A 14,220-nucleotide genomic window follows, 5' to 3' on the forward strand; every position below is an offset into this window, starting at 1 on the left:
TGTTTCTTTGTTTCTGAAATGTCTCCTGGCAGACTGGTGTTACAACAATCTTGTAATTTTGTAATGCATCTGGTATCCAAAGTTCTTGTATGAAACAGCGTGCAAAAAAGTATCCATGCCAGACACTGGCACCATTGTAAATCAATAAACTAATCAATGTATCTGCTATTGCAGATCAAAATGTGCCCAGTGAAGGTGATCACATGTTATGAGAAAGTGACTGACAACTGAAAAGCTGCCTTGTTCCATAAAATTATATGGCACCTTCTTGACAGATATGAAGAGGAGTGGCAAATACTTTTGTCAAATAACAGAGTTCTGTATCTATTTTTGGAGATTTTACAGAGTGATGGTTGCTTCATAGTAACCTATGTGCTCCATGGTGAGTCGGAGTGATCCTCATCCCAACAAAGTGTGGCATCTGGATTCTTATTCTCTGTAGAGTACAATGCCAAGCCATTGACTTTTTCCTTGAGCATAGTATGCTGAGTGTGGGATGAGTCTAATCCTTAATAGGAAGCAGTATGAACATTTTGAGTGTTTGGCAAATTGTCAGATGTATTATCAAGATATGTTGCAAACAATCATGACTAGTTCCAAAGCATAGCACACTAAATAAAAAGTACAAGAGACAATAAAAATGGAAGGTCTATTGTAAGTAAGTGGAGAACTAATATGAGTTACTGACCACTTAGCTTAACTAGAACAGCCAGAGGGTACAGTACATGTGACAATCCAGAGACCACCTATGGGCTACCCACTAGAGATCAGTACCATACCTCATATTGTCTCTCTCTCTCTCTCTCTCTCTCTCTCTCTCTCTCTCTCTCTCTCTCTCTCCAAACTGTCCTACTTGTGCGGCCCCTCTAATAAATTCATTTCTAATCTTGTCCATCCTCGTCACTCCCAATGAAAATCTCAACATTTTCAGATCTGCTACCTTCAGCTCCACCTCCTGTTTTTCACTCTATGCCACTGTCTCTAAACCATACAACGTAGCAGGTCTCACCACAGTCCTATAAACTTTCCCTTTACATTTTTGAAGATACCCTTCTATCACAAATCACTCCTGCCACTCTTCTCCACCCACTCCACTCTGCCTGCACTCTTTTCTTTACTTCTCTAACACACTCTCCTTTACTCCCTTCAACTGCACCACTCCACTGCCCTCTCTCTCATTCACACAAATGTACTCTGTCTTACTCCTACTGACATTTATTCCCCTGCTCTCCAGCATGTAACTCCAGCTCTACAGGCTCTTCTCAACCTGCTCCCTCTCTCACTACAAATAACAATATCATCCGCAATCATCATAGTCCACGGAAACTCCTGTCTGACCTTGTCCGTCCACCTGTCCATCACCACTGCAGACAGGAAAGGGGTCAGAGACGATCTTTGATGCAATCCAACCTCCACCTTGAACCAGTCTGTCGTTCCAACTGCACACTTCACTGCTGTCACACTGTCCTCAACCACCCTCACATACTTCTCTGACTTCCTCATACAATACCACAACTCCTCTCTCGGCATCCTGTCATACGCTTTCTCTAAATCTACAAACACACAATGCAACTCCTTCTGACCTTCTCTATATTTTGCTATCAACATTCCTAAAGCAAAAATTGCACCCATAGTGCTCTTCCTTGGTATGAAACCATACTGTTGCTCACAGATGGTCACCTCTTCTCTCAGCCTGGCTTCCACTACTCTTCCCCATAACTTCATGGTGTGACTGATCAACGTTATTCCCCTGTAGTTACTGCAGGTCTGCACATCTCCCTGATTCTTAAAAAACGGTACCAGCACACTCTTACATTCCTCAGGCATTCTCTCACCTTCCAAAATCTTGTTAAACAATCTGGATGAAAACTCCACTGCAATCTATCCTAAACATATCCATGCTTCTTCCGGTATGTCATCTGGTCCATCCGACTTTTTACTCTTCATCCTCTTAATAGCTGCTCTTACTTCCTCCTTATTAATCCTATCCACTTCCTGCTTCACCATCAACACACTCTCCTCTCTAGTTAACACCTTGGTCCCTCTGCCTGGCCGATCGGTATAACTCCCTTTCACCTTCCTTAGTGTCAAGCTCATACAGCTCCTCATATTTTCCTATGCTTTGGCCACATCCCTCTTTACCTGCTGCCTCATCTTCTTGTACTCCCGCCAACTTTTTTCATCTCTCTGCCGATCCCAATCCTGTTTTGCCAACCTCTTTCTCCTTATGCTTTTCTGTACTTCCTCATTCCTCCACCATGTCTCTTTGTCTTCCTTTCTATTTCCAGATGTCACACCAAGTACCTTTCTAGCAGTCTCCCTTCTCACTTCTGCAGTAGTTGCCCAATCATCCAGCACGTCTTCACCACCACCAAGCCCCTGTCTGACCTCTTCCCTGAACCTCACACTACAGTCTTCCTTCTTTAGTTTTTACCATCTTAATCTTCTGTCAGTCCTCACTCTCCTCCTCTTCTTCTTCGCCTCCAAAACCATCCTACAGACCACCATCCGATGCTGTCTAGCTACACTGTCCCCCGCCAACACCTTACGGTCTCCAATCTCCTTCAGGTTGCATCTCCTACATAGAACATAGTACACCTGTGTGCACCTCCACTCTTATATGTCACCCTATACTCCTCCTTCTTCCTAAAATACGCTTTCACCACTGCCATTTCCATCCTTTTAGCAAAATCTACCACCATCTGCCTTTCCACATTCTTTTCCTTAAGGCCATACATACCTATCACCTCCTCATTACCTATGTTCCCTTCACAAACATCAGTTCAGTTAATACAATGTTTAGTTCAGTTAATGTTCTAGAGAAAGATGACTTAATTAAAGTGTTCTTTGGTAGACTTTAATAACATATAAAAAATAATTAACTACAGCAAATATACTACTATCATACAATTACAATAATTTAGTTAAAATAATAATTAATTTTCTTTCAAATAATATTATTGCATACAAACTGGTGAAAAAAATTATCTTTTCATTTAACTCTGACCTTTGCACCTCACTCTATCAGTTGCACTCTTTTACCCTTCCATCAACAGTTGTTAAAATCATATACTTCGATAATGAAGGCAACAAACGTAAGTGACAAATTAGGACTCAAGTTCAAAGTACTGATATCATATAATTACAGTTAATAACTATAAATGTTCTTAGAAGTCTTGTATACAGCAGAGATAATAAACAGCACAGTGCTTTGAAGTGTGCCAAAAGCTAATTAATAATTAAGCTTGAATTGTTTTGGCTAGTGTTGGAAAATCAGACTCTTCTAATGAATGTGTATGCATGTGCATGTGAGTGACACAGCTATAATCATGGCATCTCTTAGTCTGGCATTTGACTGGCATGCCACTGTCAAACAAACCACACTATTATTTTAAAATAATGCATAATAATGAGCTCAGAGCATAGAAATGAGCCTACCCGGTTATGGAATACAGAAGTACGGCATTAATGACAGCTAAGCACTGTCATTACTATTTTATCTCTTGACATGGAGCAGTTGTAAGCAATGATTCACAGCTAATATCATGATGGGATGTGTGTTCTCAGGCACACAAAATTAAAACTGACAAATAGTGACAGCGACTATGTGCTTTCAAGACATGCAATTGAGAATAAACAACAATGGCATGTAAAAGAGTGTACACAGAAATAGAAATTGTCTGAAGTGACAGGAATATACAGCATGACAACATGGTGGATCCATAGCATATCCTAGGAACACTGGGCATGAGGTGGGAATACACCATGCATGGGATGCCAGTACATCACAGTACATCATACACACACACACACACACACACACACACACACACACAGAAACATATAAACTCCTGTTCATCACATAGCAGCAATTAAATCCTCACCTAACAGTTTAGAAATCTGTGAAAGTTATTTCAGGAAACTGATGATTCTATTACAATATGTAACTCAGTTTCATTCAAATTAACCACCTTTTTGCTTCTTTGTAAGACTTTTTTTTTTTGGATTTTTGTTTTTAAGGAAGCAGAGTATTAGGAATAAACTACCTATTTTATATTGCACTGTAAACAACACAAGCAATGCTAGATCATTCAACATCAAAGTCACTTCCCAGTCAAGACCAAAGTCTTTAGGCGACATTCAGCAGATCAGATCAAAGAATGTCTCCAGAAATACAAAACGACAAACCAGGCCAAACCCCATAAGCCAAATTAAAAGTGATTCAGAAGACCAACTGCACAGCCAGCCAAAAGAACACACAGGACCTGCCAGTGGTAAGACAATTAACTAGGGGAAAGGGGGGGGAATCAGTAGAAGAGCGCAAGATAAAAATGGCAGATGCACAAGCAAGGAAGGACAAATGAACACAGCGGTAGGTGAGGACAACCAAAATAACAAGATTCTGTTTGACCAATTAAAATGTGGAATCTACTGCTGCCAACAGTTGTTCTGTTACTGTGTAACTTATAAATTACTGTAGATGACAGAACATAGAAAAAGGCCCAGGCACAGAAATCAAACATGAGAAATAGGGTGAGTGAGGGAAAGTAGACTCTAAACCCAGATCAGCAAAGAACTGAAACTGAATGTTCTATAAACTGAAAAACCACATACAGTAACAAATGCCCATATGGTCACAAAGTTGAATAACATTTACAATTTAAATTAATACAAAAAATAAAAAGACTTTGCTATGATCAAATGAATGTCCAAGATGTTCATCAAAGTGCTTAGTTTTAGTGAATGCAAACAGTGACATAAAATTAAACATGGCTTTCTGGACACCAATATAAGTCTAAGTGAGATCGACAGGAGAAAATTAAGAGTGTTTGTGGCAGCGGGGGCGTGGCCGAGCGCCGGTTTGTGAATGGAGGGCGAGGCCGGGAGCAGGTAGACACAGGAATGCCACACCTGAAGCAAATAATGTCTAATGAGTGTTCTCTCTCTTTCAGTGATCGGAGGGGGCATTTAAGGAGGAGCGCAAGGATGTGTGTGTGTGTGTGCGTGCGTGCGTGCAAGCAAGCGCGCCAGTGCCAGTGCCAGAGATGTGTGATTGAGGCACTGAGCACCAGTGTTAAAAGAAATTACGGCTTTATTGCCTTCTAACCTGTTCTGTCATGGCGTTCCTTTTTCCCGAACTTATACGCTCTCCCACAGAGTTATAGAAGAAGAAAAGAAGAAAAAAGACTTACAGGACATTTTTGTTGGATGCTCTGCGGACTCTCACACCAAAAGGATTCTTGAGAAGCTCAAACTCATACTTCAAAGGTCCGTTCACAGAGCTGGTCAGAGACTGGATGTGTTCATGTGGAACTTCAAACCGTGGTTTATTTGCATCGGTGATCTGCACAGGTGTAAAGCAGCCACAGGCCAATTATCGGCTATAGGATACAAGTTAACATTCAACACGCCCAATATTGTTAGACTGCCACTTTAAATATACTCTTGTGTACAAGCTGCCTAGCTAATCAGCTTTTTGGCAGCAGTTGGGCACACTATAGAAAAAACTACTAAGCAATTTGGAGGACAGTACAACAGTACGGCTGTCTTCTAAGCACATGTGTTTTGACCTCTTTGTTATTGCAAAGTAATTTTTTTTAAACAAAATTACAATCAGAATCACAGAAATGATTCGCCTGTTTTCCCGCAGTATTTCAGGCCATCTAAAATTCTTGGTAATGCAATATCACAATGATGCGTGTTTTTTTGTATTTTTCTTGCCATTACATTTTGCTATTGATCCAAATATGGTCAAAGTGTGTTTTAAAGAAGACATAACATTTTTATAAAAACTAATAAACAAATAATAAGAAGGACTAGACTTCTTGGTGGCAAAGGCATCTCCATCAATGCTCTTATATATAGGCTATATGTGTGTAAACACACCTTCAGTCTTTATAACAAGTATTAATACAATATGCATACCTTAAATCGAAGGCGATTTTCTGTCTGCATTTCTGCCACAAAGGATAGCTGAAGAATGTCGGAGCCAAACAGCGAGGGTGCATTCTGTCTTTCCAGCCTGGCCTCGATTTCTGATAAATAAAGTGCTACCATTTTATCACAAACACGCACATTTCATAGAGAAATAGGTTCAGATAGGCTAGTGCTAGGATGTGTGGGTTTCAGTTGTCTCGTTATGGACCAGGATAATTTTATCTGGTTTTATTAAGAACTAAAGCAGACAAATTGAAGTTGTTTCAATATATAAGACTTTACCATTCATTCACATTATGGCCAAAAAGTTTGTTCTTTGACACATGACCATTACACACATACACAGGTTACAAACTGAAAGTAAGGACATAATAATGCTGTAGCTTTAAGAATTCCTTTGACTGCAACTAAGAGGCCCAAACCTGCTCCAGCGTGACAGTGGGTCTGTGCAAAAAATGCAAAGTCTATGAAGACATGGTTTACCAATTTTTGGAGTGGGAGAGCTTGAGAAGTCTGCACAGAGCCCAGACCTCAACCTCGCTGAATACCTTTGGGATAAATCGGAAGAGTGACTACACACTAGGCCTCCTCGCTCTGAAATCAATGCCTGACTTCACTAATGCTCTTGAGGCTAAATGGCCAAATCCCAACAGCCATGCTCTAAAATCAAGTGGAAAGCCTTCCCAGGAGAGTGGAGCCAGTTTATGAATAGCAAAGGAAAACTGAATGTGGAATGGGACGTTTCAAAAAGCACATATGGATGTGATGCTCAGCTCTTCACCAAATGTTGACCATTTAGTGTTAGTAATTTTTTGTCCAAAATAACCTTTTCGTTATTGTTAAATATTACTGCATGGTGGTTGTGTGTTCTCATTACCAAAAATAAGTAAAACAATTCTTGGTAAGTCATTTCGTGCTTCTAGAGTGATACATAGAAAAATGGATATACATTATATAAAACCCATATTAAACTGACCTAGTAGTCAACAAACTGGTATTAGAATACCTAATAAGTATCTACTCACTTCCGCTATTTGGCTGGCTTTGACTGACCACAGTGTAGCCATGATTACTAGAAAAGAAGCACCAAGGCACATTCGTTTGGTCATTAGGACTCCAGCAGCAGCCACGCTCTTGACATCGTTGCTGTAGGGATGGGGAGCAAAAACAATTAAAGGTCATAATTATAATAAGCGTTGTCAGTCTAAGTAGTGTCAGAGAACTGTGTATGCTTTAAATACATTTTTATGTATTTTTGTTTATAAATAACTTAATAAGACAAGATTAAAAACAAATTTGTATATTTTACCTGGGATGCACCTGCATCTGGAAAGCAGTCCACTCTTTCAGACAGGGAAATAATTGGACATTGTGCTACAAATGTTGTTTCTGAAATATGAGATGAAAAGATGATACTGTACAATCACTGTTTTCATTATTTCAAGAGTAATACAACCATGTATTGGTGTTTATTTTTTCAGCAAGATGGTAAGTCTAATAACTGTAATAACTGGGAAAGTGTATTATTATAATAATAATTATTATTATTTTACAATAGTGGATTTATTGGCTAATCCGTTAGACAATTAATCAATCAAGGAATCAAGTAGTCAGATTACCAATATTTTTTTTATTTACTGTATGGTTCAGTGTACTAATTTATCCCCAATAATAATACACAAAGGCTTGTTTATGTTTATTTGCAGTATTGTGCAAGTTCTCTGAAGCTCTGTTCACATGATCGGTTTCTTTGGAAAAGTTGATTTACACCCAGAAGGCCAGCTGTGAGTCAGAGCCCATGAGTTCAGCCATTAGTATAAAGTGTTATTAGGATTGCACAACATTTTCCCAACCTCTTAGGCTTCCTTGTTGCGTGAGCGCAACAAATAGCCCATTGTTCTCAGGTGTTGTTGTTTAGCAATAGATTAAATAAAAAGGGAGAAGAGTAACCATGACTAAGTGCAGGGTTCTAATGATATATGGGAGGATTTTATTCCCCACGTGTGTGATTCTAAGTTTTATTACTCTTTATAAACTCTTACTGGTCGAAGCAGCACGTGCATGGTGACAAACCAGGAAGTGATGCAGCTCTCAGGTCAACACAAACAGCTGTTTATTTATAAAGTTTTGCAGAGATTTGCAAAAAAAAAGCAGCGATGTGGAAAATATTTTTTGGGCCGGAGTAACAACAGAGACTTGGAGATCTGCATCTGTAAGTTACAATAATTCTCCCTTTATGATTTTAATGGTTTTATTGCCTGTTTGTTTTTATAAGAGAAATGCTTGAAAAGTAAGTTTTTGTGTGTATATATGTGCGTCGGTGTGTGTGTGTGTGTGTGTGTGTGTGTGTGTGTGTGTGTGTGTGTGTTGTTGAGATTGGAATGGCCACACATCAATATGAATGGCCATGACTGTAAAACAATAGCTTGTCTGGCTACCTGGTCATCAATATGAATGCCAAATCAACATCAATAGCCCCAAACATGTATAACAAAAGCCTTTAATGGTCAGCCATTCATAAATATGCAGACTGTATGAATAGAGTATGAATGATCACCTGAGTTTAGCAGGTGGCTCTCAAACAGGGGGAGGGAGAAAAGTATCAGACATAGTCTCAGATAAATGTTTGTAGGAATCTCATTTGTTATGAAAATCTTCATTACATTTGAAATATAAACTCATAAGACATGTGGCTTTCAACCCAGTACTTTTCTGGATTGCTCCAAGACTGATATCATGTATATGAAATAAAAATAATTTTCAATGCAGGAAAATGTATATCTATGGGACTTCATCATGTATAACTTAATATCTTTTTGAGCAATATCAACGTTGATGGTTGACAGTAAAGCTCAAAGTGTCTTTTTTTCCAAAGATATTTAAATTGTGTATGTAGCACATTTTTATCAGGAACTGTTAACATTTGAAGTTAGGGAGGGCATTTCAGCTGTGAGTCCCAAAATCTGTGTTGAGCGCTAACAGGTTAAAGCCTGCAATCTAGAATGTCCATTACACGGACATGCAAGCGGTCTTCCTGTGGTACATATCTGTCTGTCCGTATTAAGACGACAATGAGCCAGAGTGGCATCAAGTCTTTAAATTATGATTATGAGTGACAACTGTCAAAATAAGCAAGACTGTGTGGTTTCAGCTGAGATTTTATCATGCCCTTATGAATCCATTTGTTTTCTGTTTGCCTGAGAATGATACAGCTCTTGGCTGACCCACTTTATTTGTTGCCCTTGATGATAGAGAAGGCTTGATGTGTTCTTCATGCTTTATCAGAATATTGACTTTCAGTATTTTTCTGCTAAAAAGCCAGCCTGTTTATATTGGGTTGAGTGTGGTAAAAAAAAATTCTTCTATGTCTTAGTGCTTAGCAATTTGTGATATGACTCTGGTTTGTGCAAAAAGAAAGAAAGATACAAGCAAACAAACAAATGAGAAAAAGGTCAACACTAATAAAGAAAGCAAAAGCTTGTTGGAAATATCAGTTGGCTGATCCATGTTTAGTGTGGATTAGAACTAAGACAACCATATTCATGTCTTTGTGTTATGAATCTGAGAATATATTTTAATATAGTGTTTTTTTTGTTATAATCTAATTTGCAGTATCAAACCATTTGGGTGAGAAAGAGCGATTTAGTTAAGAGCTTATATATGACAGCTTTATTATTTTTCTAATCATGAGATATGAAATCTAACATGCATCACTCACCCGTTGTCTCGTTTTGTCCTGTGGCAAGCACGGCAATTAGTCCTATGGCAACAATCCCGATCATAACAAACATCACCATCAGGGTTATTTCTAACCCAGAGAACTTCTTTTTCCCCATCTGATATAAAACACATATATACAAAAGCCGTCATTGGTTTTATATTTTATCTTTTTTTTTACAATATTTGACAATTTTATCTATTTACTGTTTTTAAAATATATATGTTTTTTGTTAGCAGAATTATTTCACTGCTCTTTGTTCAGGACATATTGTGTTCCTTTAAGAAACAAAAATAGGACATGTGCACATGTTGAATGTGCATTGAAGCTATAACATTGATTATAGCGTTTGTAATTTAAAAGGTCAATTTATATAACTTACCACAATTAGCCAGACTTTTACAAAAAATTTATTTGTATGTGAAGCTGTGCATATTGAATGCACAGCTTCAATGATCTGAATTTCAAAAGTTGAAAATATTCTGTAAAAAAATTTTCAACTTTTAAAATTCAGACCATTGAAGCTGTGCATTCAATATGCACAGCTTCACATACAAATACATTTTTGTAAAAGTCTAATTGTGGTAAGTTATATAAATTGACCTTTTAAATTACAAACTCTATAATCAATGTTATAGCTATAGAGCTTTATACCTTTCAACTGAAACTGAAAACAGTTGATGCATTGTGAAAAAGAAAAATACAACAAAGAAGACTTGAGACTGTTAAGCAGCTAAAATCATATATTGGACACAGATGGGATAACATTCCTCTCCAAAAACTACAGCAGCTGGCCTCCTCAGATCTCAAACATATACAGACTGTTGTTAAAAGTTGAGCAGATGCTACAAAGTTGTAAACTTGGACCAATCCAAACTTTTTTAAAGATGTGTTGTGCCCATCAATTTCAGTTATCCTATATTATCCAAAAATCAAACATTTCCCCAGTTTAAACATTTGATAAGTTTTTTATGCTCTATTGTGAATAAATATAGGTTTATTAGATTTGAAACATAGCATTTTTCTTTTATATACATTGTACTTTTTTCCCAACATTAGTTTTATTTTATTTGGGTTGCACTAGTATTTAGCGGACGCTCTGTTCAGCCATAGTGATTGGATATCTTGTGCTGAACTGGTAAGGGGTGTTTTTCTAGTTGAAGCTTAAACTTTCCCAATTAAGGTCTTTCTTAAAGGGGATAGATATCCACAACATTGCAAACATCTTTGCTGACTAGAAAACTGATAACAATACAACGCATACTGAATATCACACATTATGCCATCTGATTATGAGCAAATGCTTCATGCAAATATCTTGGGTTTTTTTTATTATTATTTATTTATATATTTTTTTATTACTTTTGTTCTCTTTGTAAAGTCTTACCAACTATTGGAAAAATACAGTCAAAGCTCCAGAAATAAATGCACACTGCTTTAAGTGTATGGAGCATGTTTTATAAAAATAAACAGCATTTTCTGAGTTTATCTATTAAACCACACCTTTCCACCAATGCTTCCTGAATGTATCATGTTTTCAGTGAGAAATTTAGCAAAGAGAAAATACAGCATGCAGTACACTTTATAAATTTTTTTTGTTCCATTTCCCAGTAGTAGAGTCACATTTTTCAGAACAAAAGCCTAAACTCTTTTGTTTTCTTGAAACATTTTAGCCAGTTTCAGAGACAGAGTGGCCATATCGGTCCCAATTCAGCTATTTTATATCACGTAAATAAAATGGATAGGGGGTATATTTTAGGGGGGGAAAAAACAACACAGTTTGGACTGTTTATTTCTCAGAATGACTTATGTGATAAGACCTTTGCATGAGGACAGCTATAAATTAAGATGAATACAATTTATACAATTCAAATAGTATACATGTATTCAATTTTTTCCCCACTGTAAGGTTCACCATAATTTCCAATTTAGTCAGAACATTGTCCAAAACCATTGTCCAATCAATATCATTTATGCACTTCACTGTGAGCCAAAATATCGCTGCTGAAAACTGAAAAAGTCCTACTTTTGCCGCATCAGTGCATCTTTCAAACACAGTGAGCAGACAGGCCAAACATTACTAGCATGAAATGAGGGAAGGGGGAGGGACTTCACTCTTTCTCAAGCTAAACATGCTCTTGAGCTTCCAGTAACCCTGTCTGTTTCTTTTTCAGGACTTGGCTGATTTATCCTGACACCCCACCTTCTCAAATTTTCTTCAATTGGAGACCACTCACCGCAGCTGAGGGTGGTTCTTTCTCATACTATCTTTGAGAGAGAGTTTCCTTACCACTGTTAAAGTTTATCCCCAAAGTGCTGGCTTGTACTTTGGGGATAAACTTGTATGAAATAAAGTATGATGCCAAATTGTATATTTTTAATCTATGTATTTTTGTAAAGCTGTTTTGGGCCAACATCCATTGTTTAAAGCATTATACAAATTAAACTTAATTGAATTGAACGTCTATAGAGTATCAAATTAATATTGTAAAATAATGTGGAATGGACCATTTTAATATGAATAAATGGATGTTTAGAAGCGTATTTTGGCATGCATATCAGTGTACTTTGATTTTTATATAGGGGAGCTCCCACAAAAAGGTGTGTAGGTTTATTATTATTATTATTATTATTATTATTATTAATTAATTATTAGGCATAATTAATATGAATTAGTGTATTAGACACAATTAATGCATTGAGGCAAATTATTTGTTTCATTTAGTCTATTTATCTACACATAGAGCACTGTGTTTCCCCAAGGACCATTATTACTGACGCACCACCCACTAAAGTCTGGAGCGCTCTGGACAGGTAAACTATATGGAAGCCTGTTTCCGCTACATACAAAAATTGCCTAATTTTGACTTTATTTCTCGAAATTCCGCCTTTTTTTCTTGCAATTCTGCATTGTTGTTTTTTTTTTTTGGGCAATTGGGCAGTTACCCATCTGTAGTGCCAGAAAGCTTTACATATTGAAAATGAAATGGGCTACAATCAATATTATTGCATGATATCAAACTGAGCCCCTGATACCTGAATATAAGTCTGTCTAACACTCAGCTCTGAAGGAAACAAGATAGATGAAGCAGCGGAGTCCTCTTTCATACACCAACAGCTTTAAATTTCAGGCCAACAACATGGTTACCAGTGGATGCACCAGAGATGTTGTATGTTTAGCGGAAATAAAGTTGCAATTGTGAGGAAAACATTTTGGGGGCAGAAACGGGCTTTCATACAATACACAAGATGTTGCAAAATGAAAAATGGAGGAACACAACACAAAGTTACCAAAGTTTGGGATCATTTCAAACTAAAACATAAAGTAAACACAGTACAATGTGTTAACCTTATTTTTACATTTATTTTATGATTTAATACATTTTAATATGTGTATTTGCATTTATATGTAATATGGCAATGAAATGCACTAAATGGGTTTAGATTTAACAGATATTATTGTAAAAAAAAAAAAAAAAAAGTACTTCTTATTCGAATACTCTTTAATCAATGGGATAATCTGTAGAATACTCGATTACTAAAATAATCAATAGCTTCAGCCCTAAAATAAATCATGCAATATCTTTAAAATTGTGATTTGACTCATGAGTTTATAGAAAAACAGTTGGGATTATGTGGTTTTTCTGTATGTTTGTTTGTTCGATTGATTATTATTGTTTGTTTTATTAGTCTTTCTTCTGGGGCTACCCACAGATTTTCTTAATGTCACTGGTAGACTGCAATTGAGTTTTCCACGATGATTCTGCTATAAATATTTAGTCAATTCTTGTAGCCCCTGTCCTTTATTGTGACAAATGAAAATAGACGGTAAAAGGTAGATGGTTTTATTTAAATAAAATAAAAAATGAAATTCTTGTTGCACAAAAACTTTGCACATGTTTACATTCCAAACAATTTACTAAAATAGTATTTTAATTGATAATCCTGATTAACTTTACTAAAAAAAAAAAAACAGGATCACTTTTAAATAAGATTTGATTTTGATTTATTCTTAGTCCTACCTTTGCTGTTCCACTTTGCTGTGCTTGTAATCTCCTAACAGCAATCCACACAAGAAGTAAGTGGTTTATGCTGTTCCTCCTGTATTTATAAAGATCCTTTAGTGGAGTATAGTTCAATGAAATGATCCTTACTCACTGAGTGTGTGTGTGTGTGTGTGTGTGTGTGTGTGTGTGTGTGTGTGTGTGTGTGTGTGCGTGTTTGTGTGGCTTGGGTGGGGGGCTCGGGGATTTAGTGTCAAGACTATTGAGTTATTGCAGCAATAACTCAGTGTTACCAAATGATAACAGCTGTTATTAAAGTTTTCATTGTGTCCAAACTTGAAACTCTCTGAGTATCGTGCAATGTCAAGCCTAAAGTGATCTTCTGGACCATTTTTAACTCCATATTGAGAAGAGGATAAATGATTGTTTCCAAAACAAAAATCAAGTAACTATAATTACAATATTAATGCTTTAAAGAAAAAACCTGCAGATAATGCTGCATATTATCTTTCATTATTTTGAATATATTAATACAGCAGAGAGAAAATGTATTCTCACAGC

The 14,220-nt window shown here is 36.8% G+C and overlaps 1 protein-coding gene across 1 annotated transcript in view; it reads right to left on the minus strand.

The window, feature by feature from the left end:
* The window catches only part of si (sucrase-isomaltase (alpha-glucosidase)), a 77,379-nt gene extending 63,560 nt beyond the window's left edge, over window positions 1-13,819 (minus strand). Inside the window, exons 1-6 of the mRNA XM_046864475.1 lie at window positions 13,678-13,819; window positions 9,656-9,773; window positions 7,247-7,326; window positions 6,963-7,083; window positions 5,926-6,035; window positions 5,193-5,344 (exon numbers count right to left, since the gene is read on the minus strand). Of these exons, the coding sequence (XP_046720431.1) occupies window positions 5,193-5,344; window positions 5,926-6,035; window positions 6,963-7,083; window positions 7,247-7,326; window positions 9,656-9,773 (581 nt within the window). The 5' untranslated portion in view covers window positions 13,678-13,819. The remainder of the gene's footprint in view (window positions 1-5,192; window positions 5,345-5,925; window positions 6,036-6,962; window positions 7,084-7,246; window positions 7,327-9,655; window positions 9,774-13,677) is intronic.
* Between the last annotated feature and the right edge of the window lie 401 nt (window positions 13,820-14,220).

The sequence above is a fragment of the Silurus meridionalis genome, chromosome 13 (assembly GCF_014805685.1).
Source record: "Silurus meridionalis isolate SWU-2019-XX chromosome 13, ASM1480568v1, whole genome shotgun sequence".
Lineage (NCBI taxonomy): Eukaryota > Metazoa > Chordata > Actinopteri > Siluriformes > Siluridae > Silurus > Silurus meridionalis.